Raw genomic sequence first — 12223 nt, 5'->3', positions numbered from 1 at the left:
AGTGAGCCATATGCATGCATGCTGTATCCCATGGAGAGAAGCTACAGCTGGAGTTATAGATTTAAGGTACCAGATTTAAGGAAGTGGTGACTGTTTGTATGAGAAAAATAACCAAAATAACACAAATCATACCCTCCTGGTACTTTTCTTCTAAAAATTTAATAAACCAACACATGTGCAGAGATTCAGACTCACAGGTGATGCAGCAGAGGCATTTGTTTGCATTTGCATCTTACCCTGCAACAAGAGAAAGACTAAAAGCAAACTGCCCCTCTTGCTTCCCACTACTAGACCCCCTGCCGCCCACCTTTTAAGAAATATCTAAAACAGAATAGAAGCCAAATTAGAAAAATAGTTGATTTACACCAATAGTTCCTAACCTTCCTTTGGATCTGAAGCCCACTGAACATCTCCTTTGAAACATGTTTGATATGGCTGGAGAGGGGTGTGGTCTTAGAGGCTCCCAAGCCCCACTAGGGACCACATTCTGGAGGCTCTCACGGTGCATCACATGCCCAGAGCAGCTGATCTGCTTTGAAATGTGTGATAGGACATAATTCTCTATTTCTTACTTACAAGTGAAAGCCAAGGAACTTCAGTGAACTTTGGCTCAGTGAATATGATAAGAAAGCCATTAAAAATATACATAGATTAATTTATCTGTAGAGAGAATATGGCCCTGACACCTTTAAAAAGCTTTTCCAAATTGTAAGGCTTCAGAATAAAGCTAATTTGCATATCTCCCCAGTATATAGATTCCTTTTATAAAGGATTCCAAATTATTGTTATTTGTTCTGTGGTCCAGAGCCATGATGAATGAGTCAACTCCCTGGGAAATGGGGGTTGAGGATTAGGCTTGTCAGGAGAGTTAAGGTTTTTCCAGGCTCGTGAGCCCATGAGAAACAATGCTTTTTCTGCCTGGATCACAATTCAGGCATCAGAGAGTTGGGCCTGAGAGTGAACCTCTAAGACTCTTTCAACTCCAAAACTCTTTGCCAAGTGGCCTAGGGTTTGCAAATTCAAGTCCATGCAATTTCCATTAGCTATATGTGTATACGTGCAAAACATTTTCTTGCATCCTTGCAGTGACATGCCTTAATGTCATGCCTGTCTAGTCTGCAGCTGACTGGACTGTCCAGATCGTGGTGAACCCCCCTGGAGGGAGTGAGCACTGCATACCCAAGACTCTACAGTCAAAGCCTCAATCTTTTGCCTTACCAGCGGCTACCAGGTATGTTTCAGACCTGTCCTCAAACATTGAAAGCTTCTTAGAATTTTGTTCACTTATCAGTAATTTGTTTCTGGGAACTAACTAAGTGCGGAAAGAGGAGGTCTGAAGAAAACGATAACATATATTAAGCACTTACTGGGTGCTGCACTATGCTTTACATTTAATATCACTTTTAATCTTCATAACAACTCAGTACGGCAGGTTTTGTCTTTGTTAGATGAAGAAGAAATTGAGAAGGAAAGTACTTAAAAGACTTACTGAAAACTCATCATTAATGTGTAGCAGAACCAGGATTCTAGCCAGGATATCCTGACTCTAAATATTGAATGTTCCTTTTCCGGTCCCCAGGTGGCTTTGAAATGTAAGAAAGCATAATGCAACCAGAATAAGAGTAAAACATTCAGCTTAATTACTCTCAATAGATGAGAGACTTTGAAGTAAAAGACTGCTAATTTTGAGGCCACTGATTTTGCCTCAACAGAAACTTGTGGCAAAATATTTTTTTTTTTTTGAGTCAGAGTCTCGCCCTGTTGCCCAGGCTAGAGTGCAATGGCATGATCTTTGCTCACTGCAACCTCTGCCTGCTGGGTTCAAGGGATTCTCCTGCCTCAGCCTCCTGAGTAGCTGGGGTTACAGGAGCTTTCCACCACGCCTGGCTAACTTTTTGTATCTTTAGTAGAGACAGAGTTTCACCATATCGGCCAGGCTGGTCTCAAACTCCTGATCTTGTGATCTGCCCACCTTGGCCTCCCAAAGTGCTGGGATTACAGGTGTGAGCCACCATGCCCTGCCGCAAAATTTTTTTTGTGAGATTTTTTGAGATCCTGTTGATGTTAGCATGAGAGACGGGATGAGGACCTCCGTACCATCCTTTCCCCAGAGCTGTCGTAACAACCCACAGCCAGTAGTTTCTCAGACTTTGCTACTTGGCACAATCCTGTGGAAGACCCACAGAGGATCTGAATGTGACTTTACCATCCAACCAACCCACCTGTGCTGGTCTAGACCTACACTGGCCTCAGCCCCACAGTGGAGGTCACTGCCCAGTACAAGTGCAATACTACCAAATACTATGGCCATTTTGCTAATATAATTGTATTTCTGTGGTCTGAATTTTTGCTTTATCTTTCTTAATACAGAATCATGCTGCTTCCCACACCCATCTGTTTAGAACCAGATGTACAATATTCCATAGATGTCTATTTTTCTCAGCCTTTGCAAGGAGAGTCCCACGCTCATTCACATGTCCTGGTGGACTCTGTAAGTATCACAGAGCTTTGTGGGTGCTTTCTTCACTACTAAGCACCATTATAACTACTTTTAGACTCACTAGTGAAATATTTCTTAAAAAATGTAAATGTATTTGCTCAATTATAAAAGCCACCTAATAGCATCTGCAAATCTTATTTAACAGTATGTCCCAGTAATGGTTTGGAGTGTTTTACATATTATTTAATCACAGAAACCCTGTGTGGTAGGTATACTTTCATGATTTCACAGATGATGGAACAGAGCTAGTGGTCTGTGACGCTGTGACAGGGTCACAGAGCTAGTGAGTGAGGAGTCCAGAATCAGAGCCACCCAGCCTGCTTCCACATCCCTGCCCTGAGCCACGACAGCACACTGTTGGTGTAGGAAATGTGGGGAAGAAATCCAACCACATTAATCATTATCATTTTCCAAGTTCCCATTTTATACATCCTACACTTTTGTATCATTGAAATCAGAGTGCTTATACAATGTTGTAGGCCAACTTTTTTCACCTCACACTTCATCATAAGCATTTTCTTATGGTATGTATGTAGTCTTCTTATCTTCAGAAACCATGCATAATATTTCCTGAGTGACTTCTTCCAGCATCTTTCCCCCACAGAGTGGGTCGATGGGCATTCCTTCCAAACTTCTTACTCTGTGCAGCCCTTCAGACCCAGGCTTGTCCCTGGGCAGAGTTGAGCATTGAGTAGATTTACTTAAGTTACTTATTTATTTTCCCTACTCCTGGTCATATAAGTTGCTTCTATTTTTTACTACTATGTGTATTTGATACATGTTTGATAAATATGTATATTTGATACATTTGAAATATACATATATTTGATATATATTACTACTATGTATATTTGATACATATTTTAAAAAATATTTTAAAATATTTTCCTACTTTACCTAAGGTGTTATGGCTCTTGAAATAATTTGTCAAAATATTTTCTGGAACATATTTTCCAATTCATTTTTTTTCTGTTTTGAGACGGAATCTTCTCTGTCACCCAGGCTGCAGTGCAGTGGCACGATCTCGGCTCACTGCAACCTCCGCCTCCTGAGTGCAAGCAATTCTCCTGCTTCAGCTTCCCGAGTAGCTGGGATTACAGGCACCCGCCACCACACCTGGCTAATTTTTGTAGTTTTAGTAGAGATGGGGTTTCACCACATTGGCCAGGCTGGTCTCAAACTCCTGACCTCAGGTGATCCACCTGCCTCAGCCTCCCAAACTGCTGGGATTACAGGCATGAGCCACAATGCCCAGCCTCCCCAATTAATTTTTAAGATCGTTAGTACAGTATGAAGGTACCAGTTTCATCCCACCTTCAACAGAATTATATAGAATTGTATGGGATTTTTAAAAAGTAATTTCATGGATAAAAATAAAATTTCTTTGTTAAAATTGCATTTTTGCATATTTGTGAGAATCTTCTAATATCATTACTTAATTGGCAAACTATAGCCCAACGAAGTTTTATTGGGCCACCGCCAGTCCCATTTGTTTATATATCATCTATGGCTGCTTTCAAGCTAAAAGGCAGAGTTGAGTAGTTGCACAGAGACTTTACAGCCACATTTCATCTGGCAACCATAATCAAAGGTGTTATAAATCCTGTACCTAGAGAGCTCTGTAACAGTTCAGGTGAGAGGATCTACCTGGTAGATTCTACCATATTATAGTAGAAATAAAGTAGAAAGTAGAAACAAACTCTTAATTGGGAATTTTAAACTGTCATGATTTCCCTAACTATATAATCTATTTCTCCACTGAGGAACTTTAAATAGAACTGTACTCATTAACCAGCATATGAGTTACAAAGGGAAGAAAATCAAATCTGATAGGCTTAATTTGGGGGGGGAAATGCCAAAAATTGGGAACCCAAGCAAATTAAAGAGAAAGGAAGAAACTAATGAAGTCCTAGATCACTAAGGGATATTACTGTTACTATAATAATCAGGAAACTCAAATTTATAAAAGCCGACATACTCTTGATTTTCAATCTATATCCTAAATATTTCTAAACTTTGTAAATTCCAAAGATTATCACTCGATGCTGTACTAAAGGCATTCATCCAAATTATCCACTCATCACCCATTCACTGAGTATATGTGGGCCAGGAAGTATGCTGGTCCTGGGGTGTAAAATATGGTTCCTTATTAAAAAATAATTCTCAGCCTAGTACAGAAGAAAGACTTGTATATAAAATCATTACAATGATGTTTGATAGATGCAATAAGTAAATAATTTGGAACTAATTTTAAAATATTGCATTTGGGCCGGGCATGGTGACTCACACCCATAATCCCAGCACTTTAAGAGGCTGAGGCAAGCAGACCACTTGAGGCCAGGTATTCAAGACCAGACTAGGCAACATGGCGAAACCCCGTCTCTACTGAAAATATAAAAATTAGTCAGGTGTAGCAGCACATGCCTGTGGTCCCAGCTACTCAGGAGGCTGAGACACAAGAATCACTTGAACCTGGGAGGCAGAGGTTGCGGTGAGACAAGATCACGCCACAGCAATCCAGCCTGGGCGACAGAGCAAGACACTGTCTCAAAAAAATAAATAAAATAAAATAAAATAAAATATTGCATTCAATTAGTTTTCAGTCGATCATTCTCTTACATGTAACTATGGAAAACCTGAAGTATGAATAAAAGTTAAGAGAATAACCCATAATTGGTAACTGTCAGAAATCTCGGAAGAGGCCCAGACCTGTTTTAGGTCAGATTCCCTAAAGCAAAAGCTGAGACAGGGACTCAGGTAGATGTGATTTATTGAGGGTGTGTTCCTGAGAGGAGAGGAGTGAGGAAAATAGGGGAGGATAGGGGAAGGAACCAAGCAAGGATGTGGTCTCCACTGAAGTGTGGCCTCAGGCTGATCCCACCTGGAGCTCTGGAGCCTGGATTGCACCACACAGTTGAACCTCCCTGAACGCAAAGCAGTGCCTTATAAATGCTCAGCTACAGGTTCACCACCACCACCACCACCCGCCCCACTGTGAGTGCATAAACCCCTGGACCAGATGGCTGAGTGCAGTTTTCTGAAGAAGGGAACAGCTGTGAGCCTTAAGGAGCCAGTGCCACACCCACTACAGGATGAGTACACCAGCCTGCCAAGGCCAACCTAGGGCGGGCAACTACAGTGTGCACTGTGGTCTCTGACCCAAAATGTCCGGGAGGAGAAAGTCCTTGCACATTTCATTGTTACAGACTAACATGATTAATGCCATACCACCAATTTTGTTGCTCTGGGAAGATAAGACACTTGACTGCTTGGGACGCAGCCCTTTCAAAGTTTATTCTTTTCTGCAGCCAGATTAACATTTGCATCTAAGACCAGGGGACATTACCAAGAAGACCAAAGGAAACCTTTGTTTATCCATGGTGCTCCTTCTGCACAAATGCCTTGTTTGGCAAGCACAGTGAGATCACTGAAATTTGTTTTCAGTTACCCAGATTACATATTACATGGTATGTGCATTTATAAAACTGTGTTTAGAGTAAAAAATATATTAGGCATTCTAGAATATAAAACTGCCATTCTTCTTTTTAAACCATGGAATGGAATATACTTGGTAAACGTAAAGTCCCTAGAAGTTTCTGGTAGAAGAAGTGAGTCATGGCATTACAAAATCCTATAGCTGGCCGGGCGCGGTGGCTCACGCCTGTAATCCCAGCACTTTGGGAGGCCAAGGTGGGCGGATCACCGGACATCAGGAGTTCGAGACCAGCCTGGCCAACATGGCAAAACCCCGTCTCTACTAAAAATACAAAAATTAGCTGGGCGTGGTGGTGTTTGCCTGTAGTCCCAGCTACTTAGGGAGGCTGAGGCAGGAGAATCACTTGAACCCGGAGGCAGAGGTCTCAGTGAGCTGAGATCGTGCCACTGTACTCCAGGCCTGGGCAGCAGAGCAAGACTCCATCAAAAAAAGAATTCCTATAGCTGACAGGAACTCTTGTCATCTGGTCTATCTTCTCAGTTCCCAGAATGGCCAACTATCAATGGCTCAGACCAAGAGCTGTAAATAATCTCTGGTTGGCTGCCCTCATCCCCAACCCCAGCCCATCTGGCTTTCTTCTTCATCTCTCCGCACTTGGTTTGTGTTTGGAGAGCACAGAGTCATTTTCATATCAACTTAAGAATACAGTAGTAGGACTGTAAATATTCTTTACTGAACAAATTTCTATGAAGCGCCTACTATAAATTAGACACTGTGGTAGGCATAGGTGTAAACAAGACATGTGCTATCCCTGCCACCCCGGTTCTTATTCTCTAAAGGGGAGATGCAGACAAGCAAGCAATGAGAGCATGGGGTTAGAGGTCCTGGGAACCGTGACAGGGCACAGACCCAAAAAGCTCAGTGTGACTCTCGCAGTGGTTCTCAGCCTCATCTGACCCAATCCCATGCCCCCTTTTTTAACTTTTAAAAATATTTTTATTACAAATATTTTCTAATATTCCTCACCATCCTGAAATGAAATTCGTAGGCACTATAGCCTATCTGCATACATGACTTCCAAATAACATCAGTGTAATATGCTAATATTAATACAAAGGAAAAACAAAAGGAAAGTATGGATAAATAAATCATCAGACTTCAATGTGTACTTGTACAGGCATGAATACACCAGAAGACGCAATGAAGTAGGAAGATGCTCACATAGGTAGAATCACTGCAGGGGAGATAGCCATGAAAGCAGGTGTGTTGTAAACATGTTTAAAAAACATAGAGTTAGGCTCTCGACTCAAACTATAAACAGGGTCTTCTCCTTCATGAATAGCCAATGGAACTTTCAAAAGCTATAAGGGCCATTTTGTGAGAATGTCCCATGTTTCTGACTGCGACCTGCTAAATGCCTGTAATAAACATCACTCTATTGCTGTGACAACTAAAACCACCTCCACAAATTCCCAAAATGCTCCCTAGAGGGGCAGTACCTCCCATATTGAGGACCATGGGGTTGAGAGGATGAGCAGGAGGAGCATAGCAAAATGAAAAAAAAAAAAAAAGTTCAGATTTTTATCCTGAGGCAATGGGAAGCCACTGAAAAGTTTTAAGAAGGAGATTATCTGGACAAACTGCATTTAAAAAGATCACTCTGACTTTAGTGTAGAAAATGGATTGGGTGTGGCAAGAGTGGATGCTGGGCCATCTGTTCAGCTGCCACCGTAATCATCCAGGTGGCCTGAATTAGGGAAGTGGCAGGGGAACAAAGAACCATAAATGCACCCTAGACACATCTAAGAGGAGGAATTGGCCAGGCTTGTGATTTGATGTGTGTGGGATGTGCGTTAGGCAAAAGTGTCGATAGCAAAGAGGCAAGTGTCAAAGATGACCTCCTTCAGTTTTCTCCACTGAGCAGCTTGACAGATAGTGGCATTGTCTACCAAGAATAAGCACAGAAAGGAAAGTGGGGTTCAGGCATGTTTGTTTTGCAGTGCCTGTGGAGAAACTAATAGGCGTTAGATATCAGTGCAGATCTGGAGCCTACGACTGACAGGTGCACAGGAGATGTAAATTCAGATGCTGGCACCCATTCAGATGGTGGCCCAGTGTGGCCAAGATCACCTAGGAAGTAGGTGTGGAGTTAGGAGGGGGCTGATGAGAGAACCCTGAGGAACTCTAACATTTAGGGATGGGATAGGGGAGAAGTATTGCATTGGCTTGAAGGGTAAATGGCAGATGAGGCAGGGGCGATGGCAAGGAAATGATTTTTTTAAGAAATTTGCCTATCAAGGAGTCAAAGGGCAGAGACAGGGGCAGTGGCAAGAGGAATATGTATGATTGAGGAGGTGATTTTACAGATGGGAGAGACTTGAGCACATTTAAATGTGAGTTGAGAGGAAGAGAGCGAAGAAAGCAAGCATAATATGCAGAAGAGTTTTGTGAGGTTAGAGGAGTTACCAATGGGACACTTCTTCCACTCCCAATACCTCTTCCTTCCTGAGCACTAAATGTTCCGGATGGGTGGTAAGACTCGAGAGCCTGGAATTTGGGAGGCAGGTAGTAGGAAGCTCCAGGCCTTTTGCTGGGGTCTGTTTCCTCTGTGTAGTAAGGAGGTAACGACATATGCTCAGAGTACAGCAGAAAGAGGAAACACTGGTAAATACAGATGACTTTTGAACAATTTGGGGGTTAGGGGTGTCAACACCCCCATGCAGTCAAAAACCTACATATGATTTTTTACTCCCCAAAAACTTAACTACTAATCACCCACTGTTGACTGAAAGCCTTACCAATAACATACAGCCAATTAATATATATTTTGTATAGGTAGGATATACTGTATCCTACAATAAAGTAAACTAGAGAAAAGAATATGTTATTAAGAAAATACAAGGAAGAGAAAATATGTTTATATTCATTAAGTGGAAGCGGATCATCACAAAGGTCTTCCTCCTCTTCATCTTCACGCTGAGTAGGCTGAGGAGGAGGAGGAAGAGGAGGGCTTGGCCTTGCTGTCTTGGAGTAGTGCAGGCGGAAGAAAATCCACATAGAAGGGACCCATGCAGTTCCAACCTGTGTTGTTCGAGCGTCAGCTCTGGTCATCTAGGGTTGTGATGCCACCAGCTGGGTGTGTCAAAGGACAATTAGGGAAAGACTGAAGAGGGTTGAAGTAAAGGGCTATGGAAACTGGTTTCAGGACAGATAAAGCAAAAAGAAGACTAGAGGAGATGTATCTGCACAGGTTTAGTCTCCAGACTTTACCTGCTGAATTAAAACCCATTTTCACTGCTGCTTTTAACACCGGTTGTTCAAAATGACCAACTTGATGTTATTACTCTTTCAAATCTAGACAAACATATTAGCAAGTAAAAAATATGATAGTAGAAAGATAAAGGCTTTTTTTCTTTGCCACAAGTCCAGAAATATAAATATTTAAAGATTTCTTAAATAAATTGAAAATCTTTAAAGTATTCAGTCCTAACCAGTTTAAAGGATTGAGTTGAGTCTTCTTTGAACCATTATTTTCATAGATCTAATTTTTTTTATATATAAGTAGAATCTTACACAGGAGATAGTTTGAATGTTAAGTCTTTTTGCATTCTTTCAAAAGCTTGGCCTTATTCCCCAAATCAATTCATTGGAGAATTTCTGCAGCAAGCAGGACTTAGATGAGTATCAGCTTCACAACTGTTTTGAAATTGCCTCAGCAACGGGACCTCAAGTGCTCCCGGGTGCCTGTGAAAGGCTGATCATCAGCATGTCTGCCAAGCTGCATGATGGGGCTGTGGGTAAGTATCTGTTTAATGGGCTCTACTGAAGCACTGACATCCATACAAATGCTTTTTGGAGCAAATCAATTTATGTTAGCATCCACTCCAAACAATAACCAAAATACCCATCACTCAATGATTAGATACACAGAGTGGTCTGCTGATGTGTTGGAATCATAATGCACAGTACATTGAGTGTATAAAAGAGGAACTTTGCAGCAGCATTTATAGGCTAGATGGCTGGAACAATGATCCTAAAATATTCATTTGGAATTCTAGGGCTGGAAGGAACTCCAGACATCTTTCATCCCAAAATATTCATTTAATAAATGAGCATATTGGGGCCCAAAATCTGTATGTAACTTGCCCATTTCATTTAGCTATGGAAGGGCTTTTCTCCCTCAGCACTACTGAAATTTTGAGCTGGATAATTCTTTGCTGCGGGGGCCTGCCCTATGCACTATCAGGTGTTTAGCAGCAGCCCTGCAGATCTTATACCGGTACTGCCCTCCCCTAGTTGTGACATCTAAAAATGTCTCCAAACTTTGTCAAATGTCACCTTAGGGACAAAATCATCCTTCAGTTGAGAAGCATGGCTATAGAGTGACAGCTACAATGAAAGTTGAGGCTTCCTGAATGTTAGGCAAATGCTTTTTCCATTAGGAGAGAGCTATGAGTTCAGGGTACCCACCATCTCATGAAATATATGGAATAGGGGGAAATAAAAAACTAGTAAGGGGGGCCCGGCATGGTGGCTTACACCTATAATCCCAGCACTTTGGGAGGCTGAGGCAGGTGGATTGCTTGAGGTCAGGAGTTCGAGACTAGCCTGGCCAAAATGGTGAAACACCGTCTCTACTAAAAATACAAAAATTAGCCAGTTGTGATGGCGCGTGACTGTAATCCCAGCTACTCGGGAGGCTGAGGCATGAAAATCGCTTGAACTGGGAAGGCGGAGGTTGCAGTGAGCCAAGATCACACTACTGCACTCCAGCCTGGGCCATAGTATGAGACTCAGTCTCAGAAAAAACAAAAAACAAAAAACAACAAAAAAAAACACTAGTAAGGGTTATGGTGGCAGACACCTGTAGCCCTAGCTACTTGGGATGCTGAGGCAGGAGGATTGCTTACGCCCAGGAATTCAAGGCTACAGTGAGCTATGATCACACCACTCCAGCCTGAGTAACAGAGTGAGACCTTGTTTCTAAAAAATAAATAAAGTAGTAGGTATAATTCAGCACCAATGTAGAACATCAGGAAGTGAAGTATTAAGAATGCCAATAGTATTCATTACATTAGAATAATTATTTAAAACCAATATTAAGTCTGTTAACTTGTTAAGTAATGTTTATTGAGCACCCTATGTACCAGCACTATTCTAACTACTTCGCAGAACTTATTTCCTTTTATCCATACAACAATCCTACAAGGCAGATTCTATATTATCCCTATTTAACAGATGAGGGAGTTGAGTATTAAAGAGGTCTTAAATGAGAGAGAGGTGAACTATAGCTGCTAACAAGGTGAGGTGCTTCTCTGCCTCTTCATTCATTTCTACCTCCCTTCCATTGTTCCTTGCAGCCTGCAAGTGTCACCCCCAGGGCTCAGTCGGATCCAGCTGCAGCCGACTTGGAGGCCAGTGCCAGTGTAAACCTCTTGTGGTCGGGCGCTGCTGTGACAGGTGCTCAACTGGAAGCTATGATTTGGGGCATCATGGCTGTCACCGTACGTAGCAAAACACACAAGGGGAAACACTTGCTCACAGTCTTGACATTTTGACAGCAGGCAAAGTCATGGGGGGAGTTTTTAATGGGAGGAGATTGGAAACCTGACTACATTATTCAGACTATCTATGTAGATAAAATATACTGAACATTTTTTTGCTACACTTCATTCATCCATTCATCAATGGGCCCTGACTGTAGGCAGAGCTGCATTAGGAACCGAGAGTAATGAACAAGGCATAGTCCATGCCTCTGGAAGTTTGCAGTCTGTGTCAAATGGTTGGTAGTTCAGGTAAAATGTGGAACACCATGAAGGGAGCTGGCAAAGCCAGCTTGAGGATCTAGCTCACAAGCCCAGTGGCTGGAAAGGCTAAAACAATGATAAGATTGGGGAGTCAAGAAAGGGACAATGCTGTCACCACAGACAAGACTTCTCCCAATGAGGATATCACCCTTTCTGATGTGAGGTTTGCAGACAGCCTTGTAACTCATTTTATAAGTCACCCATTGATAAAGGTTTAGATGGGGCTTCATCCACAGCTGATAATACAGCTCTCATGGCTAATATGTTCAGGTATATACTTCTGTCTTCACAGTGTAAATCATTAGTGAAAATACAGTTCCCTCAGATTCCTACCTTAGGAACCATGAAAACCTACAGGTAGGTTAATTTCCTTTCCAAGTAGGGAAACATATCTTTTCAATCATAATCCAGAGAAATGATTCCCCTTCCTGGGCATTGCTTGGGCATGGCCACCTACCCAGCCCATCATTGGATCCATCA

General features: G+C 42.0%; 1 protein-coding gene across 2 annotated transcripts in view; it reads left to right on the top strand.

The window, feature by feature from the left end:
• LAMB4 (laminin subunit beta 4) overlaps positions 1-12223 on the top strand; it is a 102002-nt gene that overhangs the window by 44091 nt on the left and 45688 nt on the right. Inside the window, exons 15-18 of one of the 2 annotated variants that reach the window (XM_004046047.4) lie at positions 1116-1231; positions 2371-2491; positions 9556-9733; positions 11297-11440. In XM_004046047.4, the coding sequence (XP_004046095.2) occupies positions 1116-1231; positions 2371-2491; positions 9556-9733; positions 11297-11440 (559 nt within the window). Of the gene's footprint in view, positions 1-1115; positions 1232-2370; positions 2492-3502; positions 3698-9555; positions 9734-11296; positions 11441-12223 lie in introns of those variants that run through there. The other variant, XM_019030597.4, reaches the window with a different exon arrangement.

Source organism: Gorilla gorilla, chromosome 6 (assembly GCF_029281585.2).
Source record: "Gorilla gorilla gorilla isolate KB3781 chromosome 6, NHGRI_mGorGor1-v2.1_pri, whole genome shotgun sequence".
In the NCBI taxonomy this organism is placed as follows: Eukaryota; Metazoa; Chordata; class Mammalia; order Primates; family Hominidae; genus Gorilla; species Gorilla gorilla.
The sequence above is the reverse complement of the archived record's forward strand: the minus strand, read 5'-3'. Positions and strand labels throughout refer to the sequence as shown.